The 18,208-nt window shown below is 43.2% G+C and overlaps 3 protein-coding genes across 5 annotated transcripts; all 3 read left to right on the top strand.

Annotated features, from left to right (window-relative positions):
* Positions 1–927, top strand: LOC308480875 (mas-related G-protein coupled receptor member H-like; the record flags this gene model as incomplete). The annotated part of the gene is made up of 1 exon (XM_081012814.1): positions 1–927. The coding sequence occupies one exon, from the start codon at positions 1–3 to the stop codon at positions 925–927; it is 927 nt and encodes a 308-aa protein (XP_080868940.1).
* A 4,031-nt stretch (positions 928–4,958) lies between these two features.
* Positions 4,959–17,360, top strand: LOC308480857 (mas-related G-protein coupled receptor member H-like). Of its 3 annotated transcripts, none has more exons than XM_081012779.1 (3): positions 4,959–4,976; positions 14,528–14,715; positions 15,845–17,360. In XM_081012779.1, the coding sequence occupies exon 3, from the start codon at positions 15,892–15,894 to the stop codon at positions 16,885–16,887; it is 996 nt and encodes a 331-aa protein (XP_080868905.1). In that variant the 5' UTR covers positions 4,959–4,976; positions 14,528–14,715; positions 15,845–15,891; the 3' UTR covers positions 16,888–17,360. The 3 variants fall into 3 exon arrangements, with proteins under 3 accessions (XP_080868905.1, XP_080868904.1, XP_080868906.1); XM_081012778.1 differs by lacking the exon at positions 4,959–4,976 and adding an exon at positions 14,306–14,382; XM_081012780.1 differs by lacking the exon at positions 4,959–4,976 and having other exon boundaries at positions 14,434–14,715; positions 15,848–17,360.
* On the top strand, positions 8,564–12,304 carry LOC308480862 (mas-related G-protein coupled receptor member H-like). The gene is made up of 2 exons (XM_081012790.1): positions 8,564–8,725; positions 9,903–12,304. The coding sequence occupies exon 2, from the start codon at positions 9,947–9,949 to the stop codon at positions 10,928–10,930; it is 984 nt and encodes a 327-aa protein (XP_080868916.1). The 5' UTR covers positions 8,564–8,725; positions 9,903–9,946; the 3' UTR covers positions 10,931–12,304.
* Positions 17,361–18,208: the final 848 nt, after the last annotated feature.

Raw genomic sequence — 18,208 nt, 5'->3', positions numbered from 1 at the left:
ATGACCAGTTTCAACCTAACATCTTTGTCCCTTTCGTACAATGAAACTACTTTTTCCAACAACAGCAACAGTAATGATGACACAAAATCGATTGTCTATTATGAATTAGAACTATATGTTCTGTTTGTATTAATAATTATAATTTGCATTTTGGGGTGCTGGGGGACTGGAAATGTCATCTGGTTGCTTGGCTTCCGTATCAAGAGGAGTCCTTTTACTGTGTACATCCTGAACCTCGCCATTGCTGACTTTGGCTTACTCACAGTTGAATTGATTATAGAAGTAGTTTGGGCTGTAGGAGGTCTGAATGAGACCCTTCTGCATGTGTTCCTTGGTGATGTTTTCCAATTCATGTACAATTCCGGTCAGTTTCTGCTAACAGCTATCAGCCTTGACAGGTGTGTGTCTGTCCTGTTCCCATTTTGGTACCGATACCACCGGTCGCCACATTTGCCCACCGTTGTGTGTGCCTTAATATGGGTGTTTTCTTTCCTTCTCCCTGGAATTCACTTCATTGTCTGCCTGACTTTTAAGGGAGAACAGGATCTCATAAAATACTATCAGTATACTTTTAATGGCTTATTTTGCCTTCCACTCATGACTATCTCCACCTTGATCCTGTTTATCAAGGTTTGCTTTAAATCACAACAACGAAAGCGGGGGAAACTACTAATGGTTATCCTGCTTACTCTGTTCTTCTTCATCTTTTTTTCTTTTCCACTGAATGCCTATTACATGATCATTTATATTTTTCATTCACCAGCGCCCTATTCCTTACCTTATTGCTACTTAAACACTGCTCTGAACAGCAGTGTGAACCCTTTGATATATTTCCTGATTGGGAGACAGAAAAGAGGCAGGCCTAGGGAGAGCATGGAAGCCAGGCTGCAGAATGTTTTCAAAGAAGAAGAAAACTCTACAAAGTAAGTGGAGGCCACCTCTGTTGAAATCCGCTTATGATGACTCCAAAGAATACAGGTTTTAGCTGTATCACTCTAGTTAAGATAAGACACTATAGTTTCTACTTAGTTAGATATTTGCGTGTTCAGACCCAGAAACCTCCCCCCCTAAATAAATTCACGCATGACTCAAATTTTTGGTTTGTTTTTGGCAGAATTTAGGCCACAACTTTATTGATTACAGAAAGTGACTGGTTGCATAGGCTCTGGTTCAACTAGCTCCCTGCCATGCAGGGTTCCAGCATAGGTCAGCCAAGGGTGAACACCTGGATAAGCAGAAAGCTGGGAACAGGCTAACCCCGCCACCCAAATGTCCCCCTGGATTCAGGCACGGGCCCAATCCCCTCTCAGGGGTTGACCAAACCATTGAGTCCATGGATTCCTTTAATGGAATACCCTTCACAGAGGGATGGCGAGAGTGTTCTCGCATCCCTATCACCTGAACCAGAGCCTTTCCGCAACCTTACAAGTTGTGATGATTTGCTACACGGCAGGTGAAACCCAAATGGCAACAGCCAATCAGCCAAGTGGGGAAAATTCCTGCCATGCCCCTGTCCCAATGGCAGATGACACACGATGGCATAGCAAAGTCAAGTGCAAAGTCCTAAAAGTAGGGAGAGGTGGGCGGGTGTTCCAATGCACGTGCCGAAAGAGGGAGCTCTGGGTCACGTACATGGGCATAAATAGGTCCCTCGAACCATTTGAACTGCGTCCCATTGGCCAGATTGCACCCAGCTACGAGGGACCTACCAATCGGGTGTTATGGCTGACCAATCATACTCACCCACAACACAGGGTGTCGGTTTTCCAGGTCTCACCGTAATATGTGCCCTCTTTAAGGGAGGACCTGATGTATCCCAAATCTGCTGACATTTCTTTCTTGTTCAAGGGTGGTGAGGTTTGGCTACCTACTGTAGGTCCAAACATGAGAAGTTCCACATATGAAAACTTATTTACTGTATTAAGGACATTTATAGTTCACCTAATCATATACCAAAGGAGCATAGAGAGCTAAGCAACCATTGGACCATATAGCTCTGTATTGTAAGAAAAGGTAAAGGACCCCTGGATTGTTAAGTCTAATCAAAGGCAACTATAGGGTTGCGGTGCTCATATCACTTTCAGATCAAGGGAGCCGGCGTTTGTCCACAGACAGCTTTCCAGCTCATGTGGCCAGCATGACTAAACTGTTTCTGGTGCAACGGAGCACCCTGATGGAAACCAGAGTGCACGGAAACACCTCTGTTTACCTTCCCACCGCAGCATTACCTATTTATCTACTTTCACTGGTGTGCTTTCAAACTGCTAGGTTGGCAGGAGCTGGGACAGAACAATGGGAGCTCACCCCATCATGGGGATTTGAACCGCCAACCTTCAGTGTATTGCATACAATGACTAGCTGGGGTGCAAACTTGAATGAAATATTGTGGGGGCCCAGGCAAGCCCCGCCCCCTAATTATCAATCACATGGTGCAGTGCACATCCACCATTTGAATGGAAATGCCCATCAACTTTGCGGGGGCCCAGTCCCCTCAAATATTTTATTTTGGAGCTGGCACCTATGTTGAATGGCAGGAGTCTTTCACAGCCCTATCTGGAGATGCCAGGGATTGAACCTGTGATGCTCTGCAAGCAAGAGAGATATTTTAGCACTGAACTACATCCCTTCGCCTACACACAATATAGAGAATACAATAATAATAATTCACCATAAATCCAAACAGAATCAAGAACATGGTATACTGGGCACATGCTCTTGGCTGTTAAATGCCAGGAAGTTTTGATCTATCAGCATGACTTTGAGGTATACAGATTAGATTTGAGTGTTTTCTGTGGTGAAGGCAGTTACAACAGCATTTGGTACAAAACCCATGCCATGAGAAAAATAACTATGTTAAAAAAAAGAACCTTCCCAAGGAGCCTTCTGAGTCATGTCAAAATCATTTTGATTCCCTTCCAGAGAAAGCTACCAGATGTGAACTGCACATCTGGAAAAGCCCCCTGACAACCTAGGCACACACAGAAATCCTTTGAGAAATCTCTTCAATCGCATTTTGCGCTCTGTCTCCAAAATTGCTTCTAGTTTTGCTCTTGCTGACCTTTTTGAGTGCAGTTCCAAATATAATATGGCTTTTACTAGCATAGAGGTTCACATGTGACTGTCTTATAGACCGGCTCAGATCCAGCTACAGGGATACAGAGTTTTACCAATGGTGGAAATGACTGGGAAGCTGGGGAAGGGAATCAGGGAGAGACAACAGAAGGTGTGAATGGCCGGAGATGTAAATAGTTGAGGCAGCCAAGGGTTGGATAAAGTAGAACAGTGAGGAAGCCCAGAGAGGAAAGTGTCACAGTAAACCATGCAGGAGATAATCATTGAGAGTTTGAACCATTTTTAAACTGAGATGGAGAAGAATGGCAGGATATTTGTGTTAGGATATTTCCGTTCCACCTTAAAAAGGGGACAGGCTGTTGTGAGTCACAGCCTACGTATTTCCTGCTCACAGGAAGTTTCTGTTTGTCTATATGCTTTTGTTTTCTCTCTGTGCCTGAGACATCGAAGCAGGCAGTGATGGCCTTTGTCTCCCTGGCAGTATCCCAACAATTTGTGCAAGGAGAAGCACCATGACTGACTAAACACTGAAAGCAAAGTACAAGGAATAATGGAGTTGCCAATTCTTCCTCCATTTTCCACTGATGCTGCTATAGGACCAACTCAGAAAATGTCAGGAAGGGAGGGATATCTTTCCCACTTTCCAGTTTGCCGAACGGATTTTGTTATGATGATTCTTAGGTTGTAATCTTGTATGTATATATGTGAGTGGGTTGTTTTCTTTAAAATTAATGCATTTGTATTTAACAAAAGTAATCATCTTAATAACAGGGGAGATGTATAGTAACATATTGCTTCATGAAATAAATCCAGTAGATTTAGGAATTCCAAAGTTTTAATGTTACTGTTGGAAGCTGTTGATATAAAAGATGCATGTTAACACATGTAATAAAATGCTGCCATATATCTTGAAATGGAGTACCTTTAGCCAATCTTTTCAGGGCCTTAAAGTAGTATGTAACCTTCTCAGAAGGATTAGTCTTCCATACATTTCTTATGCAAGAGCATCACAAAAATCCTGTAAAGTTTTCCAGTTTTGTACAACAGATTAATAATAATATTAATACATAGTAATAAATAATAAAAAACATTCAGTTACCAAGAAAAAATGTTTCAAGTTCTTTACATGCCGTGCTTTTATTATCTCCATCAAACACAGAGAGAAGTGCTATCTGTGGCACCATCTGAAATTGTACCTGTACAATATCTGATATCCTGGGTTTTGGTTTGTGTATCCATGATTCTGCTAAGCAGCTTAAGCATGGAAATATAAAATCAAGGCATCACTAACATCAATAAAGGGATTTATCCTGATGTAGTTACTATAGCAGTGATCTACAGGTCAGGAGAACAACGAAGACTTCTCTAGTGCCTCCTCCGTGTCTCTTCTGAAAAGTGGGTTTAATTTTATTTCATGTGTGGTCAGGGCTTTTCCCCCCACCAGAACTCATTGGAACTCAGTTCTGGCACCTCTCAGGTGGGCGCCATTTCCATTATAAGAGAACAAGGGAGGCATTCATGGCGAGTTCTGGCACCTCTTTGTCTAGAAAAAAATAGCACTGTGTGTGGCCTCTCATTAAGGACTATCTCCACTCTTATCCTGTTCATAAAACTATCTTTGAGATGACAACAGAGGAGGCAGCCATTTGGCTTGTACTCTGCTTCTTCCTTAACTTAGCTTTCCCGTTAATTTTGTTTTTCTTAACTGATCATTTCTTCATTCGGCTCTTACACATTATTAGTTCTTATGCAGCTGTCTAAATATCATATTTTATCCACTGATGTGTTTCCTGTTTGGAAGAAAGAAAAGGGGTTGATCTAAGCAGAACACATGGGTCATACTCCAGATTCTTTTGAAGGAGAAGGAAGATACAGAGGAGCTAGAGTTCTAGGAGCAAAACCTGGTATGATGTCTTCAAAGTAATCAGAAACTTTTGCGTTTCTCTTCTGATTATAGTGTATGCTCATTTCAGCTTTTTCCCCCCCAAACAAATGTATTTACCATAGAGTGTATATGTCTGAAGAGCTTCAGAGATGTCCACTTATTTTATTTTTTCAACTGCTGAGTGATGTTTTTAGATTGTGATGCTTGCTCTATACTATGGTTATCCAGAGAGAAGTAATAATGGCTATCTGGAGATCCTGTAATATGATTCATGATGTAATATGAATTATATGATTCATGCATGAAAGAGATTGTCTTATTGTTTTAATGCAACAATTAGTTGAGATAAGAATGAGAGTTTAGAGAAAGATAAACTTCCTGAATCGAAGAACAAAGTACTGTAAAAGCAATATTAATTGTGAAACTCAACAGAGATCCAACTTGAGTGTCATCCTGTAGACCCGTCTGTTTCTTGATTAATGATTTCAAATGTTTATATTAATATCAGTACTGCATAAATGTATTCATCTGGATCAAATAGACTTTTCACTGAAAGCATTTGTGGTAGAGCACTATTAATAAAGCATGTTAAAAGCACCTGACACCAGACTTTCAGGTGTCAAAGGCCAGGATAAAGAGGTGCAGGATCTGTACATGGTAAAATGTGCATAATGAAGGTACCACATGCATCTGTGTAGGGAGGGAATATCACAACTTAGTGTGTGTAACACAGAAGTTATCTCTCCTTGCACTTAGCCCCTGAACTTCTGTGGGTTGTGAAAGTAGACAGCAACAAAACTTAGTCAGATGACTGGTCCATCTTGCTCAATATTGTCTATACTGCCTGTTAGTGGCTTGCCCAGATTTTTAAAAATTGCTTTTATTAAGATTTCTTTGGCTAACAAAAATACATGCGGCACCTCCGCTTTCAGTTCATAGAGTCCTTTCTACAGATCAGTTATATTCAATGGGAGACACTAATGTTATAGGCCATATGAAGATGGGAGAGAAGAGAGCCATGGAGGGGGGGGGGAGAAGGGGGTAGAAAGCTTTCATTCTTTGACATAATGTATGTGCGAGGTTTTTGTGTCACCGTCGTGTGGGCAGGTTCCCCCCCCCCATTCATTTATTAGTTTTTGTTGGCAGTGAGAGAAGTTGTGGGGAGCCCAGAGCATGGTTGCTTGCCTTCAGTTGACTGCAGTGAGTTTTGTTGGCATGGGGGGTGAGGGGGGGATTCCCAATATAGAACACTACTACATCGCCAACCAAGTATGCCACATATTCCTATAGGACTAGACGAAACAATGGGCTCACATGGAGACAGACACAATTGAATCATAGAATCATAGAGTTGGAAGAGACCACAAGGGCCATCGAGTCCAACCCCCTGCCAAGCAGGAAACACCATCAGAGCACTCCTGACATATGGTTGTCAAGCCTCTGCTTAAAGACCTCCAAAGAAGGAGACTCCACCACACTCCTTGGCAGCAAATTCCACTGTCAAACAGCTCTTACTGTCAGGAAGTTCTTCCTAATGTTTAGGTGGAATCTTCTTTCTTGTAGTTTGGATCCATTGCTCCGTGTCCACTTCTCTGGAGCAGCAGACATGGAGCAATGGATCCAAACTACAAGAAAGAAGATTCCACCTACAAGATTCTGCCAACAAGAAAGAAGATTGAAGACTCCCCCATCACCGCTTGGTGTTCTCCCAGTCCTACCTGAAAATTCTAAGACTGAACCTGGAACCTTTGCATGCTCTAAGGAACCAAGTCCATGTTATTATGGTGTGTGTTTGTGTGTGTGTGTGTGTGTGTGTGTGTGTGTTTCTGCCAACTCAAGTATATGATCACGTTACATTCGACATGTAACACACTTGCGAGAGGGGAGTCTTGTATGAAGTTCTGAATATCTCAAACCTGTCTGCTCTCATCTGTGATCAAATGCTTGGCTAGAAGTAGGATGTTTAAGGCTTGAAATCCCTCAGTCTTCTTTCATCCCAGATGTAGTGTATATAAAATTGGGCAAGAGCATAAAGCAGCTGCTTGCAGGGATAGAATTACAGCAATGTGAGTGCGTAATCAGGAACTGGTGTTTTAACAAGGCAGCAAGAAAGCATTTGCAGTATCATTTGGAATCCTTTTAAAGCAGCATTTTCAATGGGCTGGCACTGATTCATGAAATCTTTCCTTCCTGCTTTTTTTCTCCTTCTCTGTGCTGCCTCTGCTTCTCTCTCTCTTTCATTACACTCCTCTTCAAAAGCAGCATTTGCAGAAAAGCCCTTGGTTTGATTCCTTTGCCCTGATCTCTCCTTCAGTCTGTTTTGGCCTCCATCATGTCCACAGCTCAATTCTTAAGGTATGTATGTGTGCGAGTCTGTGAATGTGGGAACATAAGAAAGCTGCTTTATACTAAGTTAAACTTATTACTCCATCTAGTTGCATGTCAAGGTCCCCAAGGGCCACCCCAGTAACTCACACATCACACAGAAATTTTTGTTTAAGGTTTTTGGCATCATTTTGGCCACAACTTTATTAAAATACAAAAAATGTGAGTGGTTGCTTAGGCATTGGTTGCGACTATCTCCCCCCCACCCCATGGGGGACAGACGGACATTCCGCACACCTGCGAAAGTCAGAAAAGGGGAATACACTTGGGGGTAGCAACGGAGCAGGGAACCTGCCCTCAGCCCTCCCCAAATGCAACCAGGAGCTCTTGCATGGCCCCAGCCCCCTTGACAGGGTGGACAAGCAATAGTTATCCCCTGATTCCTTTAATGGAATCCTTTGCAGCAGCAGCATTAGAGGGGCAGGCACAGCCAATCCATGCCCCTCAACCAACCAAACCATAAACCAATGCCTAACCGCAACCTTACAAGTTGTGACGATTTGCTACGCAGTAGGCAAAAACCAAATGGCCCCAGCCAATCAGCCAGATGGACAAAATTCCTACCGGGCCCCTGCCCCAAGAGCAGATGATGGGCAATCCGATGCACGGGTAAAAAGAGGAAGCCCTAGCCTCGTGCAAGGAGTTTTAGCACTTCTGGATGTCAATCAACAAATGGCAACATTAACTTCATCCCAACAAGAAGGGAAGCCCAATTGCATCAGTGGCCAACGATCAATTAGCCCGCCCCACAACTTTGGAGTGTCCTGGTGGCCCCCACTGCAACATGTGCTCTCCATGAAGGAGAACACGCTTTATCCTGCATCACAGAGGATTGGATTACATGGGCCTTGGGATCCATTCCAACTCTACCACTCTATGGTTCTAGTTCAGTACTGTTAACACTGATTGACAGGAGTTCTCCAGGATTTCTGGCAACAGCCTTTTACAGCTCTACCTGAAGATGCAACAGATTGAAAAGCTCCATTGTCGTCGCTGATTCAGTGCAGAATCTGACTATTAATGCAACATGCCACTAAGCTTGAAACATCTGCAAGTACAAGCTGCAAATATCTTCTGATGCTTTGCTAAGTTACAACCAAAACAATTTGAAGCGCACACAGGGGAATCCTGATGCATACTGGGAAAGAAAGTTAACCCAAACCTCGCCTTTTTTTGAAACACCAGCTAATGGATTTGCACATTTTAACAGGATATCAATTACCTGCCCCACCCTTGCTAAACCAACATGATGTTCTATCTGATGTTCTCTGCTCAGTGCTGAGTGCTGACAGCTGGATCGGCAACTTGTTTTGAAAACGGAGAAGAAATACTGGCTCAGACCTTCGAATTCTAGGAGAGCAAACATCTGTGATTGGAATTAAGGTAGGACATTCTTCCTCTTCTTTGAGGCCACATTACAGTCTCCCTTCCTCCACACCCCACCTTAAAGACAAAAGCTTTGGGCTTAACTTCTTCACCTCCATCCAGAATGTAGGGAAATTATTTCCAAATGCCTTTGCTCATATTCATCTCTTCCTTTCCAAATTGCCTTCTCTGCTGTCGTCATTTAAACAGTGTGTTCCTCTGATATTTCCCCATGGATCAAAGTCACGGCAGGATGGTGACTGTCACCCTTGCAGTCCCCAAGTTTCCCCCAGTAATATTGCTGCTTCTGGGTATTTTTGGATGGGACAGTCTTGAGATGGATGGGGCACTCCCATTCCAGTTCAGCTTTGTGCAGTTGATTAAGTGCAAAAAAAGAGCTGGCTTTCGGGTTACAAGTATAGAACTAGGATACTATTAAAGGGAGAAAATTCACTGCTTACAGAGGAAAAAACTGAACTCTCCTAGAACCAGGATAGTATGAACTGCAAACAAGCAAAAACAAGAAGAAGAAGAAGAGTTTGGATTTGATATCCCGCCTTTCACTCCCTTTTAAGGAGTCTCAAAGCGGCTAACATTCTCCTTTTCCTTCCTCCCCCACAACAAACACTCTGTGAGGTGAGTGGGGCTGAGAGACTTCAAAGAAGTGTGACTGGCCCAAGGTCACCCAGCAGCTGCATGTGGAGGAGCGGAGACGCGAACCTGGTTCCCCAGATAACGAGACTACCGCTCTTAACCACTACACCATACTGGCTTTAAGAGGGAGAAAAGAAAACTAAATTTTACTATTTGAAAGGAGACATTGACAGCAAGAGTGAAACTGTCATCTATCACTCCATGATTTCTGTTTCAGAACCTTCCATTCATTCACCTGTCTTGCCTCCTTTACTGCCCTGGCTGGCCACATTCAAAGTAGGCCAGCAAGTCCCATTGGGATAGCTTCATGTCCTCTACAATCAATGGGGTAGAAAAATGAAACAATGGAAAGTGGTAGGATAACTTTATTGTCTCTATGTGTCTTTCTGAAAATGCAACTTTAGCTGGAGAGGGTATAATAAGAAGCATTTCACCTTAGCAGTGGTTTCAAAGACTGAAGCAAGAAAGACTAGTCTGAAAAGGTTTGTTCACCTTGTTAGCAAAAGGCTACCATGACCTTTTCTCACATTTCTCCCAGCAGGAATCTCTACACCAGACAGAACACAAAAGCCAAAGTTGAACACAATGGCAAGTTTCAGCCCAACGCTCCTGTACCCTTCGGATGCTGGAGAGGAATATTATGGAACATCCAATGCAAGTGTTTCTTCCAACAACAGCCACAGTAATGACGACCCAGAATTTATATATAGGACAGTAACAATGTATATAGTGTGTGTATCAATAATTATAGTTTGCATTTGGGGATGCTTGGGGAATGGAACTGTCATCTGGCTGCTTGGATTCCGTATTCAGAGGACCCCCTTCACCATGTACATCCTGAACCTCGCCATTGCGGACTTTGGTTTACTCGCTGTTGACTTTCTTTTAGAAATACGCTGGCTTCAAAACCGTAAAGAGGATGAAGGCATCGTGTTTGAATTCTTCGAAGATATTTTCCAATCCATGTACAACACTGGTCAGTTTCTGCTGACGGCCATCAGCATTGACAGGTGTGTTTGCATCCTGTTTCCCCTTTGGTATCGATGCCACCGGCCACCACGTTTGCCTACCATTTTGTGTGCCTTGATATGGATATTTTCTTTCATTTTCCCTGGAATTCTCTTCATTCTCTTCCTGACTGCTAAGAAGGAACACAAGTATATAAGTTGCTACCAGTATATTGTGAACGGCTTCATTTGCCTCCCACTCATGACTTTCTCCACTTTGATCCTTTTTATCAAGTTCTGCTTTAAAACACAACGGATAAGGCGGAGAAAGCTGATCACGGTTATCCTGCTTACACTCCTCTTCTTTCTTTCTTTTTCTTTTCCAATGAATGCCTTTTACATAAGCCATTATATTTTTGAGTCTCCAACTTTGCATCGCATACAATATGGCTACTTGTGCGCCACTCTGAACAGCAGTGTTAACCCTTTGATCTATTTCCTGGTTGGGGGACCAAGGAGAGGCAAACCTAGGAGAAGCATGAAAGTCATACTTCAGAATGTTTTCAAAGAGGAAGAAAGTCATCCAGATGAAATGGCACCCTCGGCTGAAACTAAGTTATGATGGCTCCAAAAGATTTATCAATCATGCAATCACACATTCTTAGCCCCTGTGCTCAAGAATCACCTTCCATTTCTTCAAAGAATATGGGATGATTTGCAGTGACCTACATTGAGCTTGCCTCTTCAAGACGGTTCCCACCTGCCTCTGCAGGAATTGGGGCTATACCATGAAACCAGCTGAGAGAGGAACGGAGGAATGGGGCAGGGGATAGATTTCACCATCTACTAAGTAGAGGTGCACCTCCTTCTTTCACACACCTCCCCCTCCTATTCACCCTTTTCTTACCCCTGCTCTCAACCTCATCCCCATGCATCTTCCTCCCTGCTTTGTTGTAAGCCCCTTAGCAACCCAATTTTCACATTCACCCCTTTCCCCTCCACCATCTTCCTCCCCCCCTTCCAGTCTCCATTTCACAGAGATCAACCCATTTCTGTGCCGAATGCAGAAAGAGGAAATCTGAGAGAAGCTGGAGAGAAGAAGAGGAACTCTTAGGATGCATTCCATCCTGCTCATAGAGTGCACATCCAGCTCACAGAGTGCACATAGAGGAACATAAATAAGAGGTTGAGGGCCTCTAAAGCAGCATCCAGATACAGGATTTAAAAGAAAAAGAAGAAAGAAAGAAGCAACAGCCCGTAACTGCAATACCTCAAGGACCACCTCTCGCCATATGAACCAACCCGGACCCTGAAATCATAATCAGGTCCTTCTTTGTTTACCTCCCCCATGAGCAGTCCAGAGAGTGGCAACATGAAAACGAACCTTTTCTGTGATGGCCCCCCACTTGTGGAATCTTCTCCCCAGGGAATCATCAGGTCCTGGGGGGGGGGGCGTCATTCCTCTTTTCACAGACCTTTGAATAGTTAAACAATCCATGGCCTTTTAAATTGTGTATGTAGGGGGGCATCGTTTTGTGTGTCATTATCTTATGTATTTTTTGTGGTTTTTATACAGTGGTACCTCGGGTTAAGTACTTAATTCATTCCGGAGGTCCGTACTTAGCCTGAAACTGTTCTTAACCTGAAGCACCACTTTAGCTAATGGGGCCTCCTGCTGCTGCCGCACCGCCAGAGCATGATTTCTGTTCTCATCCTGAAGCAAAGTTCTTAACCCGAGGTAATATTTCTGGGTTAGTGGAGTCTGTAACCTGAAGCGTATGTAACCTGAAGCATATGTAACCCGAGGTACCACTGTACTTTAAACTACCCTGTGATACTCAAATGAAGGTTGGCAAACAAACAAAGCTTCCCCCTCTCTCTTATTGCATGGCCTCCTTTGCAAGCGCACCAGTATCATGTTCACCTTCTTCTTTCCTCCTTTTTTTCAACTCTCCCTTGCACACAGCGCTGCCCCGTTTCCATACACCCTCCTCTGTCCTATTCTGAAGCACCATTTGCATGTGCACTCACTGCTGGTATATATTAATTTATCTTTAGGATGAATAGACTATTGAGAACAAGCCAGTCAATTAGCTTATTCAGTTAGAGTGTTAAATGGTGTTTGATGGATGTTGTACTTATATAGGTATCTGCTTGCTAATAAAATAGCTATTCAAAATTACTGACTCCACTGTTCTGTTTTCACTGCTGGTGTCTCTTGGGGCGTTTGAGCTCCATTTAGCGTGGGAAGCTGGCAGGAAACTTTTTGAGTTGGCAGATAGGCAAGCCTTGAGCTGGACTACCTTCTCCTGCTCTGTGACTTTCAGGCATGTGAGCTGCTGCTGAGCAGCTTGGTCGAAAGGACAATGTGGGACTTAGGCAGCACACATGCCACAGAGCTGACCGCTTGGTCGCTGGTTTGGCTTGGGCCCCCTCCGCCCTCCTGTGGGCAGCTGGTTATCAGTTGCCTCCTTTTGTGCCATGAGTGTTGCAGGTTAGGGCTCCATGGTCATCTCTGTCTCAGATTTGAGTGAGTGCATCAGCCACCTGCCCTTCCCCATTAGGTCTGCTGGTGGCCGTGATATTTTAGACCTACTTTGGCTATAGAGCCCAGTGGCAGCCATTTTAGAGCAGGCCTGGCTTCAGCACATTGAACTTGGCCTCAGACATTTCTCTGATGAAAATAGGAACGTTCAATTCAATAATAATAATCAGCGCTTTTTTTGGGTGGGACGCAGGGGGATGCATACCCCTAAACATTTTGTGAATCTTTGTACTTTTGTCCATTTACTGTATTTATTTTTCTTGGTTTGAACTATAAAATGGTGATTTCCTTGAGTCAAAATGAGAGTACCCCTAAACATGTTTTAAGAAAAAAGCACTAATAATAATAATAATAATAATAATAATAATGCCCCACACATCTGACAGTGCAGCTTCCAACATATATAAAACATAATTAATTAATTAATTAATTTTTTAATTAATTTAATAATTAATTTAATAATTAATTAATTTTTTAATACACTGCCCTTCCTATACAGGGCTTCCTTCAGAAGTCTTCTAAAGGTTGTATAGTTACTTATCTCCATGCCTTGGGGATCGCATAACTCCATGCCCTCCAACATTTATCTAATGGAAATAGGGATGTCCTAAGGAAAAGTGGGGCATTCTGGGATCAAATCAGAAACTGGGACGTCATCTGTAAACCTAGGATTGCCCCTGGAAAATAGGGATACTTGGAGGTTCTGTTTGAGGGCATTGGCCTGGTGACCATTTTGAGCAGCAGACTTGGTGAAATATTATTCAGGCCATGATAAACCCATGACCTATGGCTGGTTAGGTCTTGTGGACTTTGTACTAGCACCAGACAGTAGCCTTAGCCAGTACCTGGTTTATTCTTAATAGCTGACTTTTGGGTGGTGGTTGGCACAGAACCTACTTTGGCTGGGGTAACAAGATAGCCTTGCCATTGACCCAGCAGGGGTTTGTTTGCCCTAATAGATATGGGATTTCTTAATCATAGTCAGTTCCCTCACCTACAACTCTTCTGTGCAGGTTTACGTCTAACATTTAATGAAATGGCCCTTATCCAACCCAGCCATTTGTCTCTCTGTATATATTTCAGCCTTCGGCCACACTAGAATGTTTACCTTCTAAAAGAGTTACCGTAGCTTGGCAATTTGTGGTTAAAATTTTATGGTGCATTTCATAGAATCATAGAACTGTAGAGTTGGAAGGGACTCCTAAGCTCATCTGGTCCAGCCCCCTGCAATGGAGGAATCTCAGCTAATGATTCCTGCATCTCAGCATTTCCCAAATCTCAGCATTTGTCCAATATGTCTTCTTGGGGTCTGGCAAAGGGCATGGCATAGAAACAGTTCACTCTAAATCCACTTCCCCCTCCCTTAGGCACATGCAAAAATTGGCTAAAGAAGAAATTGCATGTTTACTGGAGTAAAGTTCACTTGAGCTATTGATCTCGCGGTGTCCAGTACTAAAGTTCATCTGACAGTTGATTGTCTGGAATCCAAATGTCAAATTTTACTATCAGCTGTGACCCTGGAAACACTTGTAAGTATAAAGTGCATATATCACCTGAGGTTTTTGTAAGTTATAAAGGAACACACACTCACAGGAGATTCTTGAAGTATCAGGAAGCAAAAGACAATCCGTGGCTAAGTTGGGCACCAACTAATGGATTTGCACTTGTTAACAGGATTTCCGTTATCTGCCTCACACTTGCTGAACAAACAACTCTTACATTTGACATTCTCTGCTCAAAATGTGTGCTGACTTCTGGATGAGTATTTTATTTTGAACAGAGAGAAGAGATATCAACTGATATCCTAGAGGCATCAGAGAACATCTCAAACCTTGTGAGCAAACATCTGTGGTTGGAATAAGGTAGGAAATGTTTTGTAGAGGTTCTTTTCCTGATGGCACAATTTTCTCATCTCAGAGATCACTTTCCATTCTTTTCCTCCGCTCCCCTTCTCAAAGCCAGTATTTCCTCTAAAGCTTTTGGCTTGACCTCTTCATCTTTATCCTAAACAAAATAAATCTACGTGTCTTTACCCAAAATCAAATTAATTATTGTTTTAATTGTTGAGATCTGCAGGTCCAGCTTAAAAGTCTTATTGCCTTACCCAAAACTCTCCAGTCACCGTACTTGGGGTAAGGTGGTGAAGTCTTAATTATTTTTTTAAATGCAGGTCGCTTTTGCTAATGCTGTCTATTAGAAAGTGTTTGTTGTCATTTGTCCAGCATTTATTTGCTTTCTAACCTTTCCAAATTAATTCTTCTCCCATCCTGAAAAAAAAGAAAAGAAATCCAGAACATTTTGCATTTTTTAATATATTTTTATTCTGTTCTCATTGCTGAGAATTATTACTATCAGCAGCAGAAGCATTAGAAATTGCTAACAACAAACAAACAACACGAAGCAGCCAGCTTGGGTAGTTTAGCCTACTGGGGTTATATATATTCTTACTAATTAGTGAGCCAGTCAGCCAGCCAAAGCTTGTGGGCTTATTACCCAGCCTTGAATACTGTTGTTCTTTCCCCTACTCTCACTGCTTCTGCTGGCAATCTGGCCCCTTCTTGACATGGTCTCTTTGTTGACTCCAATGAACGTGTTAAAGGTAAAGGAACCCCTGATCGTTAGGTCCAGTCGCAGAAAACTCTGGGGTTGCAGCGCTCATCTCACTTTACTGGCTGAGGGAGCCGGTGTACAGCTTCTGGGTCATGTGGCCAGCATGACTAAGCTACTTCTGGCAAACCAGAGCAGCACACAGGTACCTATTTATCTATTTGCACTCTGACGCGCTTTCGAACTGCTATGTTGGCAGGAGCAGGGACCGAGCAACAGGAGCTCACCCCGTCGCGGGGATTCGAACCACTGACCTTCTGATCGGCAAGCACTAGGCGCTGTGGTTTCGACCACAGTGCCACCTGCGTCCCAATGAACGTGTTACTTTTTATCATTGCTGACCAACTGCAAAGGCTAATCCCACTTTTCCCCCATGTCTTCCAGCAGGACTATCCACACCAGACGATACACAAAAGCAAAGGTTGAGCACAATGGCCATCTTCAGCCCAACATCCCTGTCCCCTTTGAATGTTGGAGAGAAATATTATGCAGCCTTCAACGCAAGCGCTTACCCCAACAGTAGCCACAGTAATGATGATCCAGAATTTGTATACAATACAGTAACAATGTATATAGTGTGTGTATCAATAATTATAGTTTGCATTTTGGGATGCTTGGGGAATGGAACTGTCATCTGGCTGCTTGGATTCCGTATTCAGAGGACCCCCTTCACAACGTACATCCTGAACCTCGCCGTTGCGGACTTTGGTTTACTCGCTGTGGACCTTATTCTAGAAATACGCTGGCTTCAGAATCGCAAACAGGATGAGGGTGTTGCGTTTGAATTCTTTGAAGATATTTTCCAATTCATGTACAACGCGGGTCAGTTTCTGCTGACGGCCATCAGCATTGACAGGTGTGTGTCTGTACTCTTCCCAGTTTGGTATGGATGCCACCGACCGCCACGTTTGTCCATTGTTTTGTGTGCCTTCATATGGGTGCTTTCTTTCTTTCTCCCTGGAACACATTTCATTCTCTACCTGGCTCTTAAAGAGTATCATGGTTCCGTAAGACTCTACCAGTACATTGAGAATGGCTTCTTTTGTCTCCCACTAATAACTGTCTCCACATTGATCCTGTTCATCAAGGTCTGCTTTAAAACACAACAGCAGAAGCGGGGCAAGCTCATTATAGTCATCCTCCTTAGTCTTTTCTTCTTTATCTTTCTTTCTTTTCCACTGAATGCCTTTTACATTGGCCATTATGTTTTCCATATTCCAACTTTGCATCGATTGCAATATGGTTACTTGTGCGCCACTCTGAACAGCAGTGTTAACCCTTTGCTCTATTTTGTGTTTGGGAGACGAAAGAAAGGCGGGCATGTAAAGGGCATGAAAGCCATACTCCAAAATATTTTCAAGGAAGAAGAAAACCCTACAGAGGAAGTGGAGACCTGTGCTTTAGGTCCCTTATCACAAGGGCTTTGAAAGAGTACAACTTATAGCTATACCACTCTTGTTACTATAAGTTGTTCTAGCTCCTACCAAGTAAACAAGTGTATATTTGTATTCCACTGCTGAGATTAAGTTTTGATGGCTCCAAAAGATTTATAATCCTAGTTTCTTTGAAGCATACATGTGTAATTTTGGTTTCCATTACCAGTACTTTTCTTGACCTGTATTCATTGTGGGCTATTGATTCCAGGATGTGTTTAGAATTTCAGCAGGGTGAACTAGATGAACTCAGAAGCTCTTAATTATTCTAAGTCTTGTAGAGTTATGAAGCAAAGCATGCTATACCATCAAAACCATGTCTCTCTGTTTTACAACTAGTTACCAGAATCATGAATGTACAAAAACCCATCATCTATATTTGATATACTGTAATCTTGTATGTATAATCACCCCTTGCATTTCTTTGTAAGCCACCGTTTCTAATACAAGTTTGCATCTAGCTGTAACATGTCTACACTTGTTTGCATTGCTGTTGTAAAATGCTGTCATGGACTGGGTGGGGGCAGAGAAGTGGTGGGAGGCACCAGCTGAAGAACCCCCAGGGAAGAAGACTCAGAGCCAGGGGATTGGTGGTGGGACAACGATGAGTGGTCAGAGGGAGGAGACTGGGAGGAGGAGGAGGTGGAGGTGGTGGTGGTGGTGGTATTGGAAGCTGAAGAGGTAACAGGGTTTAGTGAGCAGGAAGAGGCTGCGACAGAGAGAAGTCCAGAATCTGGGTGGGAAAAAAGGAAGGAGGAGGGAAAGGATTTGCAAAGAGTCTTCTCCCCACCCTACATTCCCACTCTCGGTCTCACACACACAGAGCTGCAGGGAGAACTGTTCTAAAGCCCAGACAGTAAAATGACTGGCAGGCTAGGAGCATCAATGGTACCCCTTGGAGATTTCACCCAGGGCAAAAGTCCTGGCGTAAACCTCCCCCCCCCCCCCCAGCTATGGCTCTGCATTTGTGGAAGGCAACATCAGAGCACTATTAATCAAACACACTGAGAGCACTTTGCATGAGACTCCTTGCTTCACCCTGATTAAAAGTAAACACAGAGAACTCCGAGGTGATGTCATGCAATTGCAGCTGGACATATCAGATGCTTTTTCTGCCCCTGCCCCCAATTCACATGCAACTGGTGCACACAAGGGGAGCAAGATTTAACCTACGTCTTCCCCAAAGCTTCTTGCCAGCAGCGTTTATTTATCAATAGCTTTTAGGAGCCGGATAAGGAATGCCTCACCAGCATGCAAAGGCATGGGGATGCCAGGAAAACCTCCCTACTCTCCTTCAGGATGAGGCCTGGGATAA

The sequence above is a fragment of the Podarcis pityusensis genome, assembly GCF_964106645.2.
Source record: "Podarcis pityusensis genome assembly, chromosome: 7".
Taxonomy (NCBI): domain Eukaryota; kingdom Metazoa; phylum Chordata; class Lepidosauria; order Squamata; family Lacertidae; genus Podarcis; species Podarcis pityusensis.
This window is presented reverse-complemented; position numbering and strand designations above follow the sequence as displayed.